At 45.6% G+C, this 26,469-nt stretch overlaps 1 protein-coding gene across 13 annotated transcripts in view; it reads left to right on the top strand.

The window, feature by feature from the left end:
• p120ctn (adherens junction protein p120) overlaps window positions 1–26,469 on the top strand; it is a 166,011-nt gene that overhangs the window by 136,188 nt on the left and 3,354 nt on the right. For 11 of the 13 annotated variants that reach the window (XM_075875507.1, XM_075875504.1, XM_075875495.1 and 8 more), the window contains 5 exons: window positions 8,599–8,749; window positions 15,016–15,248; window positions 16,165–16,396; window positions 17,188–17,207; window positions 21,518–21,667. In XM_075875507.1, the coding sequence (XP_075731622.1) occupies window positions 8,599–8,749; window positions 15,016–15,248; window positions 16,165–16,396; window positions 17,188–17,207; window positions 21,518–21,667 (786 nt within the window). Of the gene's footprint in view, window positions 1–8,598; window positions 8,750–15,015; window positions 15,249–16,164; window positions 16,397–17,187; window positions 17,208–21,517; window positions 21,668–24,349; window positions 24,412–26,469 lie in introns of all 13 variants that reach the window. The other 2 variants (XM_075875503.1, XM_075875502.1) reach the window with 1 other exon arrangement.

Here is a 26,469-nt window from a genome sequence, read left to right as displayed (position 1 = left end):
GAAACACAATTTCATGGTCCCTTCAGGTTTCGTTTAATGAGAGTTTACTGTATACCTTTATAACAAATTTTTATGTATAACGAACTTATTTTTGTGTAAGGTGCAACTTTGTTATACAGTCGAGCCCGACTATATCGAACCCGTTTATATCAAATTATCCCGTATATCGAACAATTCCTAAACACGGTAAGTTTACATTGAGAATATATAGCAAAAGTTACTGTTTTATTGAACGAAAATAGCAACGACAACTGATATATCAAACTCCATGTGCCTCAAAAGTGCCCCAGCAAGTTGGCTTTTCCTCGCGGTGGCGGGGAAAACTGCCGGCGCCACTCTAGAAAAAGTTGGTTAGACCCGGTTGGGCACGGGCGAACACTTCCCTCCAAGAAATGATCCTGGCCCGCTCGCAGCGCTTACAGCCAATCAGAGGCCGTCGTGCTTTCTCCGAGGTGCGGAGGCGGTAGAAGTGAGCTCCATTTTTTCTTTCTTTATGCTTGTGTGCCTGCTGTTGCCGATTCAGCGTGGTCTGTGGTGTTGCCTGTTGGTGCTCTGTGAACTGTATTGGCGCGCTGTCTTCATGGCTTGCGCAAAGAGGCAAAATTTGCCGTTCGCCGCGAAACTCGAAATCATCAATCAGGTTGAGGGCGGTGAAAAAAAGTCCGACGTCGCCGCCGCGTACAAAATTCCAAGGAGCACCTTGAGTACTATCCTGAAGAACAAGGCAGACATCAGGGCCAAGTCGGACAAAAGGCCAGGTGCCCGTGGCGCCCTACGTGTGCGCGCTGCTGTGTACGAAGATGTTGAAGCGGCGGTTTACAAGTGGTTTGTGGACATTCGGTCGCGAAACATCCCGGTGTCCGGCCCTATAATCGAGCATAAAGCCAAGGACGTTGCTTTTCTGCTTGGCAGAAATGATTTCCAAGGCGGTTCAGGCTGGCTTTAGCGGTTCAAAAAACGCCACAACATCGTTGGCAAAGCTGTTACAGGTGAAAGCAGAGCGGCGGACCTGAACAACGTAGAAAAATGGCTTGAGAAAAACTGGCGAGATATCGCAGCAGGATATAGAGCCCAAGATATCTTCAGTGCGAATGAAACCGCTCTATTTCGGCAAATGTTTCCAAATAAGACACTTGCATGTCGTGGCAACAAGACAAGCGGCGGCAAGGCAAACAAAGCTCGTGTGTCCGTGCTGTTGGCAGCTAATTTAGACGAATCGAAAAAGCTTCGACCTCTGGTTATCGGGAAAAGCACGGCACCGTGGTGTTTGTAACGAAATGAGTCATCGCCCAGACGTGAAAGAGAGACGTTCGTTTATTGCCAATTCTAGCGGCGAACCGCCCCGACCGCGTGCGAGTGCCCTGATTCACCCTCTGCTCTGGAGCGTGCCGCACTCTTCTTCGATAGAGTGCGGCACGCTCCAAGTTCCTCTATTATTATTTTGCAACATACTCCCAGGGGCCCAAGATTAATCACACGCATCGAAAATGAAACTTCCGCGGTAGCAATATGGACTGACAAAGATAGGTGGGCGGCTTGTTGGCATGTTTTTCGCTAGCCAACTGCAAGGTGTTGGTGATGACGAACCTTGCGTTGCGATACATGTTCTTTCGAAAGCCCTGAAGTGGAGATATGGTGTCGTAGCGAGATGTCTCGATCCGCCGATAAGCAATGGGACGGTGCGAAGTGCTTGAGTTTGTCGGGATCGCTGTTCGTACATCTTCGTGGTGTAATGCCTAACTGAGTGAAGTTAGCAGGAGGATTTATACGGTTCGCCGGCGATTCCAGTGTTGAGCCAGGCTTATAAGCCTCATGGTGTTCCTCCAGCCGAACCATATATGTGTCTTTTCTACTTGATGGCGTATGGTGTAAGTGAGGCAAGTTGTCCGGAGAATCGCCCTGTGCCAAGTTGCCCTCATCGTAGACATCGTCCTCGAAGGAACTGTAGCACTCCTTGCGTTCTTTCTGTGGTCTGCAGTCGAAATGTTCTTGAGTGGGCTTTCGCAGTTGATGAACAGCACGTAATTTCTTGCACGCCGCTCTCCTTGCTTTCGGCAGCGCCTGAGCATCGCGGTCATTGATTTGCGGCTGTCGTACACCTTCCCGTACTTGATACCGACCATTATAAGGCACATAGTAATCCTGGCATACTTGAGAGCAGTGTACTCGACGTGACGAATGTCGAAGACGCGACCATGGCCAGTCTGGAACAAGTCGCACAAGATCGACGTTACCACCATGGCGCTGTTGATGACGAAAACCTATGCATTCATGATGACTGTCGACTCGCTGGCCTGGCATCTCAGATTGTTCCATAGTTCTGCTGCTGGCCACGGCATAATCAAGTTGATGCCACTTATTTCCCTGCTCGAATGCAGATTGCAAGTCGTGCTTTTCAAAGGTCCGGGAATGCATTCAATTGGTTGCGATAGCATTGAAAAGTGACAGTGACAATACGTCGATGTTCGTAGCGGAACAGTGACTCACGGCAAAGAGCGTGCTAAATGGGGAGCATAAGTCGGACTTCATAGGGCCTTGCACCATCCATCCAAAGTAGTTTCGATCGCAGTTATACCTCTGCTGATGCGATCGATTTTCCCAGTGGTAACTTGCCAATAAGCGTCAGATCCGATGAGGACACTAATCTCTTCGAGTTGCCATGCATTTGGTTCATGGCTGTCAGCTGCGTTGTACCCCTGTTCGTCGAGCCAGTGCAAAATGTTGAGGTGGAGCGGTGGGCTTGTGACGGTGCATATTTCCGGAATCGTTAATGCTTCCGCGGAGTCGTCGAACTGGCTGCACAGTCGAACGTTCACACGCTCTGTGTAGATTCATCTTGATGACCTTGAGTCCCCGAATGTGACGAGAGATAGCTCTTCTTTTCCCGCTACGGAGCACTTAAGAATCTTTGACAGGTCTTCACAAATGTATGACCTCTGGCTGCCGCTATCCAACAGTAATCACACAAGGAGTCGTTGGTCTCCAAACTCTGCCCAAATTTGTCCTGTCTGCAATAATACAGGAGTAGATTCGATGCGACTATCTTGGGTGGTCGGGACGGTTCGCACGACACCTGACAGGGTTTTATGAGACACGGGTGACTTATTCTTTGACCATGGATGTTCCCCTGGCTTGGATAGCTCGCAGAGAATTGTCAGGTGGCTCCACTGGCAGCTACCACACTTGAGGCCGATAGATTTTCGGCACAATCTGGCGATGTGATTGCGTGTTCCACAGCGAAAGCAACAATTGGCGTACTGCAGCCTTGCTCGTTTCTCCTCAGCTGATAAGTTGGCGTTGCAGACAGCGATGGCATGATCGTTGGTTTGACATAGTGAGCATGGTGGTCTAACAGGCAATGTGGATCCGGTTAGTGCTGACACTGATGGTATGCGTTCCATGGCATTCACTTCTTCATATATCAGTGTCCTGGGTTCATCTTGCGACGCACGGCGAGACTGTAGCCGGCCCTCTTCCCGGATTTCCACTTGAATGCGGAGAAACGTTAGTAACCCCACGGCTAGCCACGTTCGGTCTTCAGGAGGTTCGGCGATGCTGGAGGCGCACTTTGATTCCTTGGATTTCTGTCGGTACATAATGGCAAGATCCTCTGGCAGACATCGCATCAGGACACGGTTTAAGAGCACGGCGTACTGGTTGGGTGCAACACTGAGGCCTTTCAAGGCACTAACGTGGAACTGCACACTATCGTGCAGCAGATGAAGCTTTGAGACCTCTGACGAGCTTTTCACGGGGCTTAGCGCAAGAAGATGATCAACATGCTCGTTCACAAGCAAATCCTGGCGTCCAAAATGATTCGTGAGGGTCTTGATTGCAAGGTCGTAATTTTGCTCTGCTAGACGAATGCCTTCCACAACTCGCTTCGCGCTCCCGGTCAAGTAGGTGAGGAGGTACTTAAATTTCTTGGTGCGTGGCAGCTCGGTATTCTTGTGAATGGTAGCGTCAAAATGGTCCCAAAAAGACTGCCATCGAAAGTCGGTATCTGTAGCTTCGGTAGTTGAACTGAACGCTGACGGTGTTCTCTCACCTGACCTGCTGCGTCGGCGAAGTTCGGAGATGCGAGGTAGCTAAGCCCGGGATCAGTTGCTTGAGCCTGCGTTCTGGCCGTTCTCTCACGTTCTTGAAGCCAGAACTTGGCGCGTGACACTGCGTAGAGAATTTTATTGTATTCTTGCGCCGTTCGTACTTCGTTGCCCAGGACTTCTTCATCTGTAGTCACAAGAACTACGTCGGCGAGCTTCGACAGTACTGCCTCCTTGTCTTTGAGGTAATCCATGTGACCGTTAATCTGAGAGGCATCTGGATCCGGTTGCTGCAGGAGGTCCGTTAGTAGTTCCAGGGCTCGGGCGACGCCAGATCTGATTGAGCCGCGCTTCTTCCTAAGCTGGTCAGAGTTCGCCATGGCCGTAACATGAAAGAAAGTCTCTCGAGGGGCAGTACCGGGTTTCGCGGCACCAAAATGTAACGAAATGAGTCGTCGCCCAGACGTGAAAGAGTGACGTCCATTTATTGCCAATTCTAGCCGCAAACTGCCCCGACCGCGTGCGCGGGCCCTGATTCACCCTCTGCCTCCTCTTCTTCGATAGAGTGCGGCACGCTCCAAGTTCCTCCATTATTATTTTGCAACAGTGTTTTCGAAATGCGCTGTCGCTTCCAGTTACCTACCGAGCAAACTCAAAAGCGTGAATGACCGGGGAGCTTTTCAGCAGATGGCTATCGGCGTGGAATGATGATTTGGTAGGCGAAAATCGCAAGGTGTGCCTGCTCGTGGACAATTGTTCATCGCACCACTGGAGTACGACCTTCAGCAACATCGAGCTGCATTTTTTGCCTCCGAACACTACGTCTGTACTGCAACCACTGGATCAAGGCGTTATACGCCCAATGAAAGCCAGCTATCGGAAGCGCCTGGTGAAGAAGCTGCTGTAGAACCTTCGTGTTGGCAGGGAGCCTATGATCGACTTGCTCGGAGCTATTTCTATGTGAGTAGATCATGGGCAGATGTCAAGAAGGAGACAATCCAGAACTGCTTTAGGCATGCCGGCTTCCGCATGCCTGGTGATGACACCCCAAATTCTGACAGCACTGAAGACACCGCAGGTGTTTTCGCCAAAGTTTGGAACGAGCTGGCAGAGTTCCCGGGTTCTATCGACATTCGACGAGTTCGTCAGTGCGGAGGATGATGTCCCCATCATGGGCCAATTACAGGATGACGATTACATTGCAGACGTCGTGCGGACCACGAGCCAAAGCAACAGCAATATGGAAATCGACGACGGCCCATCGCCTACATCCTCCGAAGTGATTAGTGCACTTGCCTTGGTCCGGAGGAGCTATTGCTTGAATGTGGAAGGTTGTGGCCTCAGCTGCTCCGACTCGCTGGACAACGTGGAGGCGTGCGTGCTGTCACAGGCAGCGAAGTCGTTGACACAGAAAAAAAATCCGGGACTATTTTGTTCCACAGTAGGGCACGCAAGTAAGCCGCCATATTAATAAGGTACTTTTCTTCTAGTTTGTTATGTGCCTTTGTGTCAAAACCTATACCGGGCCTATATCGAATTATGCCATATACCGAACTAATAAACGTTTTTTGGCGAGTTCGATATACCCGGGTTCGACTGTAATGAGGTTTGAGTGTGTTGGCTCTGACTTCGATTGTGGGAATGTGGAGCCCGCTCTTCACCCGAGGGACAAATGTGCAGCCGCTATCAAGGGCAGTCAGATTCCGAACAATGAAACATTGCAATGTACAAAAAAAAAAAAAAAAAAAACATTGAAACTCAGTATCGAAAACTTGCTGCTACCACTGTGGGTACTACAACTCATGTAGCTTTGTACAGCAACACAGATGACAATTATAAATGCTTTGATTACTGAAAATTGCTTTCGAAAGACTGAAAACAGGAAAGAATTAAGGTTTCTAGAAGGTGTAAGAAAACATAAATACCGTATTTACTCGCGTAATCCTCGCGCTCGCATAATTCTCGCACCCCCCACATCGCCCAAGAAAAATACAATTTTTTTTTCCTGGAGTAATTATCGCACCCCCGAAAGCTCCTGCAATAATGTCGTCTGCTCGTTCCAGCCTCTGATGATGACATCGCACGCTATCTGGCGCCATCTCTTAAGCATCAACCGTTCTATTGCACGAAGATTCAATCCAATCCAAGTGAAGTCGAAGTGGCCAGTGTGCATTGTGGCGTGTTTTGTATGTTGTGTCGGTAATCTTGGCACGTTATGGGGCGATACTGAAGCCACATGGCTGCTTTAAGTTGCAAGTGATAGATCATGCACTAAACAACGGCAACAAGGCCGCCGATAGGCCTTTCGGAGTTTTGTGTTCGCTACTTGTGACGGCAGCTGAAAGCCACCAAGACTCTTTGGGGCAGCTGTGTGCCTAAAACTGAGATTGATGGTAAACTTTATTTCTTCAGAAGGAAACTGCGGACGGTTATGTTAAATAGCCATCAGCCCAATACTGATGTCCTACGCTTACCTTTTGAGGGCTCCTGTTGAGCGCCGACCGCTACCGCTCCGCCCGCAACGCCCACAAGCTTCGCTGATGGTATTCTAATTCTCGACTATTTGCTTTCACTTTTTGTGTCTCAAATATATCTTGCCTTGTGTTGAACCTCTGCTTTTGTTGTTGAGGTAAGCTCTAATTAGTACTTCTTAAAGGTTGCTGTAAGTTGCTGGCATGAGAATTCCGATTTGCGGCCACTTCGTTTTCTTTTTCGCTCTCTGCGTTTTTGTGGAAAGTTTTCCCCGCGTAATTCTCGCACCCCCCAACTTTGCATCAGTTTTCTGGCAAAAAAAGTGCGAGGATTATGCGAGTAAATACGGTAATGCTCATCAGGACATCATATGACAGAAGGCGATGAAAAAAATTTTTGTTAGAATCGGCCATGGTTGTGTCTGGGACCCTTTGTGGACCCCTTGCAGTGGAGGGGAAGGAGGGGGGGGAGGGTACGTAGGAGAATTAACACAACTGGAGCGTGAAACAGGTGCCTTTTATTGCTATGAAAAACATCAAACAAACAGGCTCATCACTTCATTTTAGATAGTTCATCAATACGTGTCATAAAACAAAAGCGGGTGAGGGTTTCACGGATCATAGAAATGGCTTCGCGGACCGGGGTCCTTGGACCCCCATTTGAGAACCACTGTGTTAGACGATTACTGTCACTGACTGTTCAGACACGAAAAATTTGGACACGCTCATTTATTCGAACACCTTTGTGGCACCTTCACTAGTCTCATCGAAGTAAAGTAAACTTATGATGAAAATTCAGGGACCCCACGGTGCATCGTTTAATTTTTCAAACGTTGGCTGGCTCGTCGGGTGCAACACAGAATTGCATCGCACGCTGTCAGTAATGTTAAAAATATTTTTGCTGGGTTACCAGCACTGGAAGTTTGCACAGGCTGTCGCTGGAAGTCATGCCAGTGTCAAAATTCAAGCAGAAATTTCGATTGTATATATCTGAGGCTGATTGTAGATATCTGTATATATCTAATTCTTGGCTACTCGTAGTGTTTGCCTTCTGGCTTTAAATAATAAAGTATTCGTTAAACATCTAGCACAGCCAAGTGGCAGGCCTAGCCACACTCTGAGACAGCTCATTGTTGTGGGCACTGTGGGCATTTGAGGGATCTTGTTGTGTGCGTGTTGTCAGTTGCTTCTACGGCTTGGCCTGATCCTCGTCTCATGCTTTGTGCTTCGCTTTTTTGTTGTTGTTGCTTGGGGGGAAGGCCAGATCCTCTGAAATGGCTTAGACACTGTTTTGTGCCACACCCTAGCTATGCCACTGCTACAGTGGGGGGGTTTCTAAAAATGTCGAAGATTATAAACTTTGCAAGTTTCAAGAGTACAGTGGATCATACAGCCTCAATTCGATAATATGCTCTTAGATTTGTGACCATAACGTACCAGCATAGATTTTATTCCTGGCCACGTATGTCCCATTTCATTGGCGTCTGAGGACAAACACGTGTATGCTTCGATAAAGCACGCATTAAAGAAAAAAACTTTACAAGGTCAAAATGAATACACAGCATTCTATTACGCCAGTGGTTCTCAGCCACAAATGTGTCGGGGAACCCTTGTGGACTGGTGAAAGTGATGAGGGACCCCTTGCAGCGGACGGAAGGGGGGGTACGTAGGTAAATTAACACAACAGGAGCGTGAAATAGTTGCCTTTTATTGCTACCAAAAACATCAAACAATAATGCCACATTACATCATTTAGGACAGTTCATCAATGCGTGGCACATTCGCGCCTAAAAAGAGTTGCATATCTGCAGGCACGTTTGACCTGTTTCTGTATTTACTTTGAATTACGGTCAGACTAAACTAAAAAAATGGAAAAAGAAGCGATTGAGTGTTTCACGTATGATAAAAGTGGCATAGCAGACCGTCTAGGGTCCGTGGACCCCCATTTGAGAACCACTGTATTACACCATACTTCATAACCATGTGTTTGTTTTGGTACGTTAAACTGCCGGATTACATTTACTCTTTCTTTCCTCTCCTCACTTCCGCTCTCGTAACAATTAGTTGTATGTGCTTGCTTGCAGCCGAGCATAGATATCAGGGCGGCTGTGAGAAAAGACCGGGGCCTTCCTGTCTTGGTGGAGCTGCTCCGGATGGAAGTGGACAGGGTTGTGTGTGCAGTGGCGACGGCATTGCGCAACCTTGCCATGGATCAGCGGAACAAGGAGCTGATCGGTGAGTTGTGAAGTCGCTTTCTTGCGAGGTGGGCTGGGATTTGTTTTGCTTATTTACACTTCCTCGAATACTCTGGGGAGTGGGATTCTACACGAGTGATAGCTTAATGCTTCTGCAGTTGAAGGTGCACATACAGCGCCCTCTCATTAAGTGCAACCTGAAGGGACCGGGAAAATGTGGTCCATTTAACTGGAGTTTCGTTTACTGAGGGGTGAACAGGAGTGCTGAATGGAAGTACAAGGCCCATCATATCACAGGTAGTTGTTCCATTTAATTAGCAGTTTCGTTTAACAGATTTTTATTTATTGAGAGTGGCCTATAACGGAATATCTAGAAGGGTCGGAGAAGTTGGTTACCATATGTGTTGCCCATAACCAGCTATTGACCTATATTCATGACCAAAGAATCTCAACCTATATTCACGATCAAACCAAAAACCAAAAGCGCCAAGATTATGGCGTTCAACTGCTATGCCCGCTGTTCTTCAAGCAGTTCCTGCTGCAAATGTACCATAAAATCTGAACTAAAGACCCCCTTCCTCCTTTTCGACTACCTAAGTAATTATGAAAAAAGTTTTTCATACAATAGCCGTATACCGCCCCCGTGAAATGCAGCCGCTCCGTTGTGTTTGCGATGAAACCCACAATTTCCCTAGGTATTGGCCCTGAAGTCCCTAGCCCGCTAGCCGTGCTTCCGGCACGTAGCCCCACTGACACTGGCCTGAGGCCTCGCCGCCTCGCACTTTGTCCATTGTACGATTGGCGTGATGGGGGGACGGTTCACATTTGCTTTAGGCGCTGCACCCTGCTTCCTAGACGATGTCAAGTTGACAGAGCTACACAGGTGACTTGAAGTGCCAAGTAGTACTTTTTACCGAGGACTTAAGCAATTGTGCTGTGCAGTGCGAGTGCTGTGTAAATGAGATGTGGATTAGTGGTGGGCGAAAGCAGCAGGACCGTCTGTTTGCTTGCAAATGTCAGCGTCCTGCCTTTCGCGGCCCAGCAATCAGTAGCAGTGGCAGCAAGAACGACGTCGTTTGGAAAGTCGCGGATTAGGCTTGTGCGAATAGTGAATTTTAGGTTCGAAGCGAATTTGAAGTGAATAGTGATTCTGATCGAATAATTTCGAATCTAATTCGAATGGTATATATGACATATAAAAAAAAAGGAATATTTATCATGACCTAACTAACCTACACAATATTTCTTTTGAAGTGAAATAGGGGCTCTATGCAAATGCCTTTTTTTTTCGTTCAAAGGAAGTTGAAACAACCTTGAGTTGTAGTTTCGGTAGGATGCGAGTGATAACCTGTAAGATACTTACCGTTTCAATATTTATTATACCCGGACCATATAAGTCATCATAACAAGCTTAATAAAATGAAGAATTGATTTGAGGGTAACATGTTTTTTTAAAGGGGCCCTGCAACACTTCTTCAAGTAGCCATGGAGCCAGTAAACATGCTTGCTGCCTCGCAAATTTACCGCCGCAAAGTTTCTAGAATTAGTCCAGTATGAGCGGAGTTCCAAAAATTTGTCGCACGCTGCAATTGCATTTGCTCCTCATCACGAAGAAATAGCTGGAAGTTAAGCAGAGAGGAATGTCATACGGCGAAAGAAAATACATCACACACACCTCGTGACCTTGAGCACCTTTTTTTTTTCTTGGAATTCGTGGCTTTTCAGTGTGATCACACACGTACTCATGGACAAGCGGTGGTCTCCTGCGACGGCCCCGGTAACGACGAACACGCCATGCTCAAATCAGCCTATGGCTGTGACAAGCGATTTTTGAGCTTGTAGTGTCATTTGCCGAGACAAGAAAGCAACTTTAAGCTTTGAAAATTTATTGTGAAATACAGGCCGCGTGCTTTGCTCTAATATTTGTTTGCGTATTCTCGGTAGCCTCGACTACCAATCGGCAGTGTTTTCTGACCATGTTTGATAAGTGTTGCACAGCCCTTTTAAATTAGATGGGAAACTTTGTGGCAAAGCGAATTTTCCCTGGATAGGTATTTTCACAGCTTGGCACTTCTACGTTGCAGTGAAACTGTCTTTACAGGTGGTAACATGCAGATTAATATACACTTATTCATTCATTGCGAATACTTCCAAAATATTCAATAATTGAAATTCGAATCGAAGCGAATTCGAATACTGAACTGGTCATTCGAATATTTGAAGCATTCAAATATTCGCACAAGCCTGTCGCGGATGCTTGCGAAGAGTCCAATAACGACATCATCTTGCAAATCTGACAAGATGACGGCCCCGGCAGTGAATAGGGTGCTAAGTTATGTTAATAAAGGTGCGCTACGTTTCGATTTGCCTGTTTTTAAACTAAAAAAACATTGGTTGACCTACATTCGAATATTTTTTTTTTCCTCCTGTAGAACAATAAAGTAGGGGTTGACCTATATTTGTGCCCAACCTATCTTCGAGTAAATACGATATGTAGGTGTTTTGCTGCAATTACCTGCTAATATGACTATCGAAACCTAACAATCTTTATGATTGCAGTCAAGATGCATTTAATTTTGCACCTTTTGTATATCACTATGCAAAAGGATACGTTCAGAGTTACAAAAGAAATCGAAACAGCGCTGGGAATGGTAACATTTCAACTTCTTGTAAACAAGATTGTAACATCTAGCTGGGAATGGCAGTGAGCAGCGAGAAAAAAAAAAATGCCCCCACCTCCCAGAAGGGAATAGTCAAGATGCATTTAATTTGGCACCTTTCGTATATCACTATGCAAAAGGATACGTTCAGAGTTACAAAAGAAATCGAAACAGCGCTGGGAATGGTAACATTTCAACTTCTTGTAAACAAGATTGTAACATCTAGCTGGGAATGGCAGTGAGCAGCCCAAAAAAAAAAAAAATGCCCCCACCTCCCAGAAGGGAATAGTCAAGATGCATTTAATTTGGCGCCTTTCGTATATCACTATGCAAAAGGATACGTTCAGAGTTACAAAAGAAATCGAAACAGCACTGGGAATGGTAACAGTTCAACTCTTTGTAAACAAAATGGCAACATCTAGCTGGGAATGGCAGTGGACAGCGAGAAAAAAAAATCCCCCACCTCTGTGAAGGGAATTGTGAGGAAATGGGGATGCATTGCCTAGCGTCCATAACTGCGTTTCGCACGTGAGAACCCAGCGTTAGAATGATGTTTTCTTTTTTTCTTAGGCAGTGCAGGCCAATAGCACCATTCACCGCACGCGGTGTGCATTTGCAGCTCTAGTTGCTGGCGTGCGCTGTTAAAAATACTATGAGGTGAACAAAACAAACAGCGTTCATGGCTTGGCATTGCGTTTCACAGCGGCGGCTCTAGCACAGATTTCCAGATGTTCTTGAAAGGCACCCAACCAGCGAAAGGTCGAGAGTGAGGAGTGAGCAGACGGGAAAGTGGGGCGCAGAGAGGAGAGAGAACAAACGACGAGAGAAGGAGTGGCGAAGCACTGCACCTGCCCTCTCCTACCCTCTCCTACACTCTCGCACTACAAAGACCGGTTGCTAGGGGCGAGGATAAGCGCACGCACTCGCAGCTGTTGCTTGGGAGAGGGTGGTTAACAAATCCCGACAGACGCCTGACAAAGCCCGACTAAGATGAAATGCATTTGCGTTTAAAACAACATGCAGCGTGCACGTTCTAGAAATGTTATTACAGTAGAATCTCGATGATACGATTGCGTTTTATGTGATTTTCGCGATATGAATTTTAAGGTTGTTTAGGACGGACTACATTATATAAAATACACCGTGATTCGGTGTTATATGAATGATTGCCCCCAGCCACCGCGGATGATACGAATGTGCGATTGACCGCTGCGTGACAGCGGCGCAACCTGGCAAAAACACGCGGCGAGGCCGACGTGAAAAAATCGGTCCGAGACCAATTTTCCCGCCACGCGATAGCATAGTATCGCCTTTTTGCTTCCCGGCTTTGGCTTCACCAGCTGCTCTATCACTCTATCTCTCAAACCACGTAATGTCAACAACCAGCCGCAAATCAACATGGTGGCGAAGGCATCGGCGGTGGGTCGCGTCGGTGCTATCGCAAACTACCCGCGCGGCCCGTCAAAGCTCACGGCCTTGACAAGGACGAAGTCGACAAGAGCCTGGTTTAGATTACGACCGCTGATAACACCGGAAATAGAAGAAGGTGTAGCAGCAGCAAGTAGCAGTAGCCCGAACGTGTCTTGCTTTTGCACTGCTGGCTGAATCCGTCGGCGCCGCTGTGTCCGCTCGTGACATTTCGGCTGGCATGTCTTCCGAAATAACATTAGTAAAGGTGTAAACTGTTTCTTTTCAGTGCCTTGTATGCATAATTACAACTCGATACGAACTTCAGTACTCAGGAAACGAGCAAAATAGAATAAATTTTCAAGCGGTGATGGCGGCGGCGGGGTTGGCATGTATACAAGGAGCAGAACGAATGTGAACTTTTCCAGCAGGCGCGAATGTGGTTTTCTGGTCGTGCTGGCATTTTCGCTTGAATTCTCTAGGACTGTCTCTTTTTTTTTTGTGTCGACTTCGCGGCGCGGTTTTCCGGCTGCTTAAGCGGGTAAGAGAGTGAATTTCCAGTGAGTTCGACCGCTTTCGCTCGCTCTGATGTCAACTGTGAATGCGTTGCGCCAGCAGCATGAGCAAGGAAACCGCAGCACTTAATTAAAAGACGGGGAGGACAGGAAAGTTCAAAAGAACATCGCAGATTTTTTTCAGCAAGGTGTAGTTGCCAATGAAGTTCTTGTTCATCATTTTTATCAGCTTTAATTTGTTTGTGGTTCATACGAATTCAGGCTGACACGAATATTTTACGTGCTCTTTTCGAATTCGTATCATCGAGATTCTACTGTGGTTATTAGAGCAGAAGGCATCAGTGTTGTGCAAGCAAGCACACAAAACTTATCATTGATGTATTTTACACAGCACCAACATCAATATCGTGTCTATATTGTACATACTATGCGATGTACGTGCACATCAAAAGAAACCATGTGATGGAAATTTCTGGAGCTCTCCACTGTGGCACCTCTAATATAATCATATCATGGTTCTGGTATGTTAAACCCCGCATATTATGAATGCCTTGATTATGACTCCACCTTTCTGTAATAGCTTCTCAGCTTTTTGAGTCTTGTAGCATTATGTGCAGTGCTCTTGGATTAAAATGCTACAGTTTAGGCTCAAGCTACGCGCATACTTTTGTTTCCACCATCTTCAGCTTGTGTTATACGTCTGCCTTGGTGGAACAGTGGCTACGGTGCTCAGCTGCTGACCCAAGGGTTGCGGGTTCGATCCCGGCCGTGGCGATCGCATTTCGATGGAGGCGAAATGATAGAGGTCCATATACTGAGCGTTGTCAGTCACGTTAACACCAGATGGTTGAAATTTCCCGAGCCCAGCACTGCGGTGTCTCTCATAATGAACGAGGGGGTTTTGTTACTTAATAGACCAGATATTATATCATGAGTTCTTGTTACATTTTTCAGTTTTGGCTTCAGTAGATACATCAGAGCCAATATCGCCTTTAGTGGCCAGATTCGTGGCAATGCGAAATGGGTATCTTGAGCTTGTATGTATCGCTAGTTATGGTAAAAGTTCCGATGTCTCATTTTAGGCCGGGAGCGCTCTATATTTGCACGCACATATCATTTTCCAATGTATTTGTTGCTGCTGCGGTGGGTAATAATAAATAAGTAGGTAAATGCATGCACAGGCATTGTGGAAATTATAGTAAATTCAGGGATTATAGAGAACCACATGCATATGTCAGAGTTTGAAGTATGCTGTCTTAAAGAAATGAAAACGTCAGTGAAGCTCACATCTAACGAACTTGCTTGCGCATAACTGGAAAACACAATGTTGTTCAGTGTATATCTCTTAAATTTCAGCGTGTAAACTTCAGTGCAAACCAGGACAGACCACAAAGACAAGTCAAACACTAGTACCGACTAACGACTCCAGTGCTTGTCTCATCTCTTGTTTCTTGTTTGTCCTGGTTATAAGTTATAATCTGCCTAGGTCCAACTAAAGTTTTAAATCTCTTGCACATTCGTTTACGTTTTCGATGGAGACGAAAATACTTGAGGTGCATGGGCTCAGATTTAGAGGCACTTTAGAGTCCCAGGTGGTTGAAATTTTTGTAGCTCTCCACTATGGCATCGCATAATCATATCTTTGTTTTGGGGCATTACACTCCACGGATTATTATTAATATTAATATTATACATGTTTGCCTAATGTACATTGTTTGTTGCAGGCAAATATGCCATGAGTGATCTGGTCCAAAAGCTGCCCAACGGCAACCCGCAGCACGACGTGGGCACCTCCGATGACACCATTGCGGCGGTGCTTGCCACGCTGAATGAAGTGATTGTGCGCAACAGTGACTTTGCACGTTCGCTTTTAGAGGCCGGTGGCGTCACGCGGCTAACCTACATCACCAAGCAGAAAGGCCGCTTCTCGGCACGTGTCGTCAAGTTCACATCTCAGGTGCGTGTGATATGTCTGCACTTACTCGCCGTATGCCTCATGTAGTTTCTGTGGAAAACCTACAAGGCGGATAACTCTGATGCTACTAATTGGTTAGCACGATCCAGCCAGCATTGAGAATAATGAACAGTGCACAGATTTCTATGAGCTTTGCCTTTTCGGCTTTGCACAGCTTTGTGACGTACGGGATTCACATGCAACAAAATGGGGCGTCTTGAATGCGACAGTTTTCCGTGATTACAGAAATGCAGAGCGATGACTTAATTGAGCATTGATTACCTGGCCCTGCTTGGAAAACTCGAACTTTATAGAGTATGGTAAGATAAAGAATAATAAGTAATGCCAAGTCGACTCCTTGGCACCATTGCCAAAACGTTTGCAGATGGGCTATGTTCTTTTGTTGTTTTGGTAGCATGTTGCTTGGTTGTCCCTCTTGCGGCATTGCCGAATTGTGCACTACTCATTTAGATCACAGTCAGAAGTCAAGATAAATAATGATCCTCTTGGAGTTTCAATAAAGCGAGTACTGGTGCTTGGAACATCATCAAGTAAACGCTGTCATGGACTGTTTCTATAACGCAAGCTTTGGTGCCAACTGACAACTTATTTTATGCCCTTAGTAGCTTGTATTTGAAATTTTCGGTATGTTGAACTGTTTCATGATTCCCCTGAAATTAGATGCATCCGGGATTGACTGCACTCATGTCGCCCACTGTGAACCGCTCCTTGTGAGCTCAAATTTTTCAGAACACATGTTTTATCTATGAAAATGATAACTGCGCTAAAAATGAGACACGAGAACGTAGTGGACAGGACAATGTACTTTTTTATCTACTATTTGGCACATGACTTTTTTGAACGTTGTTCTTCACTTTTATCAACATTGTTTTTCCTGTTTTGTTTTTTACCGTACTAGCTCCTGTACAACTTGTGGCAGCACGTTGAGCTGCGGGAAGTCTACAAGAACGCTGGCTGGCGCGAGTACCACTTCCTCACGAGGACGCTGGTGGCACGCAACTCTTCGTCCTCGCCGCCGTCGAGCGCCAACAACACGCTGAGCCGGCCAATCAGCTCCCAAGGGGGCACCCGCTACGAGGACCGCACCCTGCCACGTGTGGCCCGAGAGCTTAACAGCGGGCAGCCCCCTGGTGAGCATCACTTGCATAACTGGGGTGGTTGTGTGTGTGTGGGGGGGGGGGGGGGGGGGTGAATTCCAGAGTAGTTTTGCCACACGTGGTAACAGTAGCTCAAGCAGAAAATGGTTTCATCATGGTAATGTATGCTATACCATTAAGTGGGATAGGAAATTGGGCAAGCTTATATGGATTTGTTGTTGTAGACACAGCGAAGTGTCTTAAAGTGGCAACTCCCCTTTAACACAAACTAATTACACTGAACAATTATATGTACAACAAGTAGTAATGACTAGCACAAACAATGCCCGTCAGCATGTACCAAGATAATCATTCGTATAAAGTTCTCTGTTATCTCTTACAATTAGTTCAGACAGGCATTACTTACTGGTGTACCATTAATTGAATATCTGAGCACAGCATCATAGTTGGCCCTTCAATGCTAAACTTCATATAGCACAGCCACTTCATAATGAGTTCTGTTTAGCATTACCGTTTTATTGCATAGCTAGATTTTTTTCTTCAAAATAAAAAAAGAAAGACTTCTCCCAAACTGGTGTTAAGTGTGCAGCTAATTGCATCTCTAAGGGACCACGCAGTAACTCTGTTACAGAGGTGATCGGAATTGCGTATGTCTTGTTTGAGTAGTGACAGATCACACCACCATTTCATTGCTCAAAAAATCAATTCAGGATGTGTGGATAACATGTTACTTCATATTTATTCATAACTTGTGTGCTTTCATGCGACTTTGAAATTTCGTTTTTCTTTAATGTATTTACTGTTTCTCTCTTGTTCTATTTCAGTGAACATGCCATACAGTCGGGTAAGCACTTTTGTCTTTTTTTGTTTTTCTTCTTTTTATAATGTTGTGGTGATAGCGAAATGTAATGTAGGCACTTTTGCCTTTGATGTGTTAGTATCTTTTTAAACTTCTTTGTAATTTTGATCACACTCGACTACTGGTTTTCCGTGTATTCACCACATCTTGCCATGCACCACACTGTACGCAGGTCATGAGAGCGGGCTCTTGGTACACAGTGTGTTATTACATGATTATTTCACATTACAATTTTTTTTAAGAATGCTTATAATGACAACATTGCACACCACTGCATCAACTCTAAAGTGCAGTATGGCAAAGGAATCACTAAAGCAATTTGTAGTGACACGTTCTTCTGACATTTAGTCAGAACCACATTCCACAAGTTAAAAAAAGTTTTAGTCAAAGTCGAGAACAAATGGACTTGGGCAGTGCATGGGACACATAACCATAATAACCATTCATCAAAGGGGCTTTGCAACACTCTTTTAAGTAGCTATGGAATGGATTCACTAAAGGAACTTATTGCCGCACAAAATCACCACCGCAAATATTTTTTGAATTGGTACAGTACGAGTGGAGCTGCAAAGATTTCTCACACGCTGCGATTGCATCTCTTCTCTCGTTCCGCCAATGTACTGGAAGGTCAGCAGGAAGGGATGGCATGGGGATAAAAAATACGTCACGCACACGTCATGACCTTGAGCACTTTTTTTTTTCGAATGCGTGGTTTTTCTGTGCAAAAGCGCACGCACGCGTGGATAAGTCGCAGCCTCCCGCGGCGGCCCCAGTAAAGACTGAGCACGCAATGCTCAAATCAGCCAATGGCTGATACAATGGCTGGGGCGAGTGATTTTTGAGCTTGTAGCGTCATTTGTCGGGGAAAAAAAAAGCAATTTTTGGCTAACTTTTGGAATTGATTGTGAATTCCAGGCCGCATACTGCACTATCGGAAGCTTCGACTAACGACTGGCAGCATTTTCCCACCATGCTCAAAAAGTGTTGCAGGGCCCCATTAGTTAAGAGTAGCTGACTGAGTTCTAAGCGAAGGCAAACGTATGATGGACAAGACAGAAGTTCAAGGGGGCAGATGAGATACAGTAAAAGCTCGTCAATTCGTCATCCGTTAATTTGGATAGTTAGGACGGCTCTATTGGTCCCGGCCAAAGTGCATGTTAGTCTATGGGACCAAACCTTCGTTATTTCGTCGGAATTCGGCTCCGCACCGCTTAATTTGGACAAATGCTGATGGCTGCTGCTACACAAAAGTGTGATAAAGCAGCGCTGGCACCACTGGAGTGAAACCGAAACCTGAGTGGCATCGCCATCATCATCAACTTGGGGGGGCGATCGCAGCGTCACCGAACGTCGACGTCTTCTTTCTTCTCCACTAAGAGCCTCCGACGCCATTTTCCCTTGTGTTGTCGTGTCGGAACCATCTCTTCTTGCGGAGTTCTCTTTTTCTTCCATTGTGACTGTATTTGCATGCCACCACCATCGTGTGCTACAGTGATGGCAACGCCGAAAAAGCGGCAGAACTACGACGCGAAGAACTTGGCGACTAAAGTGGAAATTTTGGAAGCACTGAAGAACGGCGAATCGCGACAACAGGTTATGACCAAGTACAATGTGAAGCGGAGCACGTTGGGAACGTACGTGAAAAATGAACAACAGATTCGACAAGCCTTCGAAAGCGAGAAGTTTCATGCCTCTAGAAAGCGGTTGCGAACCCCCCAGCTCGAAGAAGCTTTGCTCCGGTGGATTACTGACTGTCGCAACGCGCATCTGCCTTTGAGCGGACCTTTCATCATGGCGCAAGGTGAGAAGTACGCTGCAATGATGAACATTGAATCGTTCAAAGCGTCAGAAGGGTGGTTTGCGAGGTTTCGAGAGAGACACGAACTTGTCTTCAGGATGTGTGCGGCAAAAAGGCCAGTGTTGACGAAAGCGTGACCACCAAGTGGAGAAATGTGAAGCTGCTGGAGCACATCGCCGCATATGAACCACGTGCGTGTTCAATGCAGATGAAACTGCTCTATTTTTCAGAGCTCTGCCCGACAAGACGGTGACTTTCAAAGGGGACGCGTGCATTGGTGGCAAGAAATGCAAGCAAAGGATAACTGTGCTTCTTGCCGCCAATATGACTGGCACGGAGTGCTTGCCACTACTTGTCGTCGGGAAGGCGCTTAAGCCACGTTGTTTTAAAAACGTCAAAAGCCTTTCTGTCGAGTACACAGCGAACAGGAAGGCATGGATGACATCGGACATTTTTCGTGGCTGGCTGCAGCAGTTGGACCGGCACTTCACCTCAAAGGACCGCAAGATAATTATGGTTGTGGACAACTGCAGTGCCCATAACTGTACAGTCGAACTGAAGAGCATCAAAGTAGTTTTTTTGCCGCCCAACACTACGTCTGCTCTTCAGCCGATGGACCAGGGTATCATTCACTACGTGAAGTCGAAGTACCGCAAGCACCTGCTAGAGTGAATGAACCTATGCTCAGAAGCTGGAAAGTTGTATCAAGTGGACTTACTCGGCGCAGTGCACATCATCGCCCACGTGTGGAAAAACACTCCGCCGCAAGTCATCGACAACTGTTTTCGGCACAGCGGTTTTGTGAGGCCCGAGCATGCAGCAGTAGCTGACGATGGCATCGAGGAGGTGTCAGCCGAGTCCACCGACGATGACTGCCCGACTTTTGATGCTGTCCTTCCCACAGATGTGACCTTTCAGGACTACATCGCGATTGATCATGGTGTCGCCACGAGTGGTCTTCTGACCGATCAAGAAATTATTAATGATGTCACGGGCGCCCATGAAGACGACGATTCCGACGAAGAATCATGCGAGGAGATACAGCCGCGACCTCATCGCACCTGACGGGAAGTCTCGGAGGCGCTGTTAATATTAGACAACACTTGCCTGAACACTCCCGACAGCTTGCGTGCTGTTGGCCATTTGGAACAGTTAAGAAAAATGGTGATGTCAGCCGGAATCTGCGCGAAAACGCAGACGACAATTACAAAATACTTCAACAAATAAAGGTATGCTTCTGCAGGTTGATTTTAAATGTTGTTGTCTCTGTTCATTCATTAATTCGGCATTCGGTTAATTTGGACAGTTTTTCCGGTCCCGTGAAATCCAAATTAACGAGCTTTTACTGTATTAAGACGTTTGAGAGTATAATCTGGCAGGAGCAAAGCACGAAATTGGGCTGATTAGCGGAACATGGGAAAAGCCTTTGCCCTGCAGCGGGCGTAGTCAGGCTGATGATGATAACACGAATCTCATGGGGGAGCAAAAGTATTTTCTTTATAATTTTTCATCACCAGAAAACTATCAGAGCAGGTTTTCTCAGAAAGCGAGGATATGTGCACAGAGCATTTATTTCTGTGGAAAGCACCCGTGTGTGTTTTTCTGGAACACATATTTGAATAGACCACTAAGGTACGGCACAGCCGGCTACCACAAATGCACGCGTCATAGTTTAGCTTGAGGTCTGCTGAGATCCAAGCGCTGAACTCCACTCCATCGTAGTAATAGCGCTCAAGCACTTCGAAAGGAATGCTGAAACACTTCATGTATTTTTACGGCTTTGTTGTCTTTTAATCTACCGCTGCATTTTCCTTGTACCTTCGAAACCGCATTTTCACTATTGATAATTGCGCAAGTAGTGACCACTGTTTTATAGGCAGTGGTCGCGGCTAAATGGAAGTTTTTCTTTTAATCCATTTGTGAGGACCGTGCCTCTAGCGCTTCGGAGCTGCTACCTATGATTGCGTCTGCTGCAGTTTTCTCTGTAGCAGTTGCAGTAAGCAGCATCAGTTTGAATCTGTGAATGTTGGATCCTCGTGTTGTTTCAGTTTTGTTGTCTCCATGCATCATCGATTCGATAGCGATGGCAGTTTCATGTGCTGCAGTTGAGGCAAATGACAAGCACCTCTGTGCACTGGTTGTATCCACACTTGCAGAGCTCCAGGAGTGCACTGCTGTTGACCATTGCTTGACGGTTTCGGTAGCCAAGTTTGTATTGTCCGTTATGACGCAAAAAATCCTTGCAATATCTGAATTTTGGCTTAGGGGACAAATAAATTCGGCCAGGGAATTGGACGAATGTGCATCAGACCATCCATCGTCATATCGCCAAATTGTACTTTACTTTTGTAAAACAAAAGCAAAGTAAAATCTAGAATTGTATGGTAAAATGCAGATGACTGCTTGCTGTCAAAACACACAAACAGACTTGTTGTTTGTGCTGCCAAGAGGTGCTCATCCATGCAATCAATGTATTGTTGATGTTTATTTTACCCAGTCGGAGGAGCTTCCTCTGAGCGAGCTCAGCCATGGCGGCGGCGGTGGCGGTGCCGAGGGTCAACCGGGCTCTCCGCAGCCCGCACAGCCGCAACAGCCGACACTGCACCGCCCACCTGTTGGTGGCGTCCCGATTTTCCCACCGGGCCCTGTAAGTGGCCTTCCTGGTGTTGCTACCACAGCTTCTTAACCTGTTGTTGTTTTTTTTGTCTTCTGTACTTTCTTTCATAATTAGTGGGAAGTATCACTGTAATGCAGGCATTGTAGCTATGGAAATTTCACTCTATACTTTTTCTGGTTTGGTTGTTTTAGTCTGATAATTTTCTGTGGAATCAACGGAACTGCGCGACTTAAATAAAATGAACACGTAATGTCATAGAAACACGTGCAATGAAGTTTCATAAAAGTGTTACTGCATGAATTTTGTGAAGCTGTGGCGTTTTCTCTGCAATAATGTTTATGGAATTAACTACCAGCATATCCTGAACAAATGGTATTGAAGTAACAGGGTTCTTACTTAGCATGTTTTGGAGCGCTGGTGTAGTTGTGTTGCAATGGCCTCTAAAGAAAGCATAGTTACTTCAACTATCATATGCGACTACAACTTGTGGATGTGAAGCTGGGCGGCGAGTCGCACATTACTCTTTTACCTACGCACTTCCAGTGTCTCACATATTGTGTCAGTTGTGACTGCTATCTGTGCTCTGCCATCGTCAATCGTGCAAGCATGTGACTCTGCACATTCACTTGAAAGGAGGTGCAGGTTTGCAGTATCTGCGGTGCAATAATTACATAACAATCGGAGTGAATTTAAATCAAGTCACAGGACAGATACATATAGCTCTCACCTGATGCAGTATTTGCCCAGCAGCAACTTATGGAAGATATATCAGTGTCCTGTGAAGGAGTTGGATTGTAGCAATAATTGGGACATAGAAAGTGATACGAGGACAGATCGGAAATACAGTGGATCACTAGCCCTGAAGCGGGTATCATTTTGTTCTCAACTTGAATATTTTGAGTTGTTCTTTCTTGTAGCTGGTACATTTGCTTTAGTCTTCGGTGCGTGTTAAAGTGAGTCTGAGCTTTCCCTCTTTCTCTGCTTTTTGTTGTGCATAATATAGTGCTTGTAAAGGATTGTTTCTGTGCCACTCCTCTGTCGTACTCATTCCAGTTGTGTTGTCTAACACGAATGCAAACTGGTAACCCAACTCTGTGAGACTAATTAATTAAACCAATGTTAGGAAAAGTGTCTTACGAAAAATGACTTATTGTACTAACGTGCATGGGTTGCTACACAATTTTTATCGGTCAATACTTGCGTTGAAATTTGGAAGAGTTTACTCAGGACTGTGTATTTTCTAATCGGGAATATTTGCTACTGCAATATCCAAAGTTATCGCCTGCTGTCATTTCGTTTGACAGTTCACAAGAAACATGTATGAATGTGGGCAGTGCGTTAGCATTTTGAGTAAATAAACAGTTTTTATGTTGTTAAGAAGAAACAAGCATGGAGATATGTGAATGTTGTTTGGGTGAGTCGTGTTTAGACTGTTCTCAGTCATCGCCAGATTGTGTCTCATGATGTCTCGTTGTTCGACTTGCCAGTACAGTTGAACACCGCTACAACGAACGCCACCGCTTCAACGAAATTTCCCCTTTAACGAAAAATTCACGGTTCCCCGTCAGCAGTCCACAGGACTCAATGCATAAATATTGTCGCCACAGCGAACACTTTTTCTTCTGCCGTCCCGCTTCAACAAAATTTCACAATACAATTTCAGGCTTAGATATTTATGGCTATACAGGAAACCCAATCTTTAACACTTTGGTGCATTTTGAGAACCTGAAAATACGTCGACGAAGTCTAAAACACGCGTTGGCACCACCACAAACCGCCGCTCTTCAGCAAGCATGGGCACCACCATTGCTCGATAACGATGGCAATAAGACTGCACTGCTGCATGGAGGATGGCTCTGCTTTTGCCACTGGCTTGATTCGATCCGCAGACGATCCAAAGCTGAAGCTCAGTCGCTCAGTTCATGGTTTTCTTCACGCAGCTTCTGCTTGCAACCTCGGAGCAAGGCCTTTTCCGATTCCAATGCTTATCATTTTATTCGCGCTTGGCCAGTGTGGTACTTAATCAGAGTGGATGTTCATCTGCATTATCAACCAAATCAGCCAGCCGCGAGTTATGGATGATAAGAATGGCATAGAATAAGGCAAAAGTCACCGCTCCACGATACCCTGCCTCCATCTCGGCGTTGTCCGATACACATGACGGCGGACGGCTGCTGGTGTTAACGTGGTAATGCAACTGTTTGGTACGTTTACGAAAGCGGTCGTAGGCGTTGTTTCAGCGTAGTTTTCACCATAACCTCGCTATGCATAACTGTGAATCGTGTTGGGACGCTGCTGGGAAAGAATAAGAAGCAGCGGACACTTTTTTAATTTTAAAAATAAACGTTCCTTTGTTTTGCTAGTTCAGATCAGCTATACTTTTTCGATTTCACTACAACACGTTCCTTTGTTTTGCTAGTTCAGATCAGCTATATTTTTTCGATTTCACTAAACTGGCTTCAACGAAATATTTTCTGCGCCTCGTAAGTTTTGTTGTAGCAGGGTTCGACTGTAATATCATTTGGCTAATAAGACTTTCTTGCGCTCTTTTACAGCTCTCGTTAGGTAGCCAGAAATCGGCGCAAGCATTTTGTCCGTGGTTGGTGATAACTCTGGGTATTGCATTTGTGCCATCTGTGATTAACACGTGCTTCTGCGTTCGTGCTTGTGTCGTGCTGTGCCATGTCTGACTAACTGTGCTCTTTCCTTCAGCCGCCCGGTTTCTAACATCTTCCCGACCTGGTCTTACACTCCTTTAACTAAAACAAAACGTGGTGGGTTTTCCTTGGCTTTTTTCTACTTTCGCATGCCTCTCCCTCTCTTTCTTGACCATTGCATGTCGCTGCAACGTTGCCCTACGAAAAGTGTGTACTGTTTCGTTCACGTTGCTCTTTGCTGTGTCACACGTGCCAGAAAACTTAGTCAGTGCAGTCGGCTTGCAGTAGACGCCAGGTTTTGTATGCTCTGTATTTTCTTGCATACAACCAGCCTCTGTATATAACCTGCACCCCCAACCTTAACTCTATGAAAAAAAAAAAAGAAGCACAGAAGCCCTGCATATAATACGCACCCCCACTTTTAAAGCATGTTTTTCTATATTTTGGTGTGGGTTTTATGCGAGAAAATGCAGTAATAAATGCATAATCTTATATTAATTTGTATTTCCATATTGCATACATTTCGAAAACCCACTTACTAATAATACTGGAGTGTAGTGTAAAAGTTCAGTTTTATTTGCAAATACTAGATACTAGTAAAACTGAACTTTAACCAACCAATCTGATCTTGGAAATTTTGTGGTAGTTAGTGCTCGCACGTAACCTTTCCTCCATTGCCTATACTAATTGTGGGCGCAACGATGTTTTCTTTTGTATTCGTGAAGAATAGTGTTACTTCAGGTCTTCCAATGCTTTTTTTGGGGGGGGGGGGGGGGGTGATTGGGAGTCCTTAAAAGCACTTTTATATTTGTTGTGGGAGCAAACTACTACAGTGTCATTTGTTATTCAGTACGTCCATTCTAGTTAAACACTCTTAACCATCAATGCTTCTGCTGTAGCTGCCTATTCGTTCCATGGGCAAGGAGCACAATAATGGCTCAGTATCTCTTAGGAACACTTGGCGTGTGTGCACATGTAGAGCGTGACTTTCTTTTCTACCTCAACTCCCATAATTCAACTAACATTGTGGGAAAGTATGCTTGAACTTGCTTATTGCATGCTTTCTTCTCAACAATCTATAATATCAGGCAGTTGCGAACACATCTCTAATTCCTTGTCAATGCAAATGAAAATCTGCAGCATGCCTTGCGTTCTTCACTAATTTATGCAATTTTTAACAGACTGCAGTTGTCCTGTTGCTAAACTTGGGACAGTACAACTAAAAAATTAGGTCGCAAAACTTCCGGTAGGGACTGCATATTAAGAACACTCTTGGTTTAAAATTATGTGTGACGTACAGTCGCCGACTGAATTTCCGAACTTAGCGGGGATCACGTAATAGTTCGTAAAATCGAACAATCCGAAAAAATGGTGAAGCCATGAAATTGAAGTTTCTTTAGATTAGAAAAGCCCAACAAAAGAAGTACCCCAGTACTGCTACATTTTGTGGTGTTCTTGAGGACAAGCAGATATGGTTCTGTTTGGGCTACGGTAACATCGTTGGCAGGCGCATTGGCAATCGCTGCCGCTGGCAAAGTTGGTGGCTTTATGGAACTTACCAAACAAAACTTGATGTCGGTCACAAAAAGATGCATGAAACATCACACCTGTTTGGTGAGATTTAGCGACACGGTCTTGGCTTTCTTTACCTGCACCGACTCCGCACAGTACTTGATCCTCCAGCATTTCGCCACCATCAAAATGCTACCGTCGCGGCCGCGATCCAACACCTGTGTTTCAGGTTGGTCGCCGAGTACAGTGACCACAGAGTGCTAGTGAGCAATTGCGAACAGCAGCGAGCATCCGACGTGCACGATGGCTCAAACACATTGGCACACTGCTAACACGACCGCGTCCCGCGTGGGCAATGGCGAGCAGAAAAACATATGCCCAAAAAATAAAAATAATCTACTGGTGTATTAATGATAATGATAAGGCTGACTGAAGAAGAAATGTTGTGCTGTTTTGCTAGCCAAGGAAAATCAGGCATTGCCTCCAAAAATAGAATATAATGCGCGCTTCCAATCTTGGAGGCTACACAACTAGCAACCGCAAGCCAAGCTCAACCAAGCCAACAAAAAATCTAACATGGCAGCTTTCAAAATCAAGTGGCATAGCTCAAAACAAATGATTTAGTCTGGAAAATTGAACTTGGGAACATTAATTCGTCCAAAA

Source organism: Rhipicephalus microplus, chromosome 10, assembly GCF_043290135.1.
Source record: "Rhipicephalus microplus isolate Deutch F79 chromosome 10, USDA_Rmic, whole genome shotgun sequence".
In the NCBI taxonomy this organism is placed as follows: domain Eukaryota; kingdom Metazoa; phylum Arthropoda; class Arachnida; order Ixodida; family Ixodidae; genus Rhipicephalus; species Rhipicephalus microplus.
Note: the sequence above shows the minus strand (reverse complement) of the source record. Positions and strands in the feature narration are given on the sequence as shown.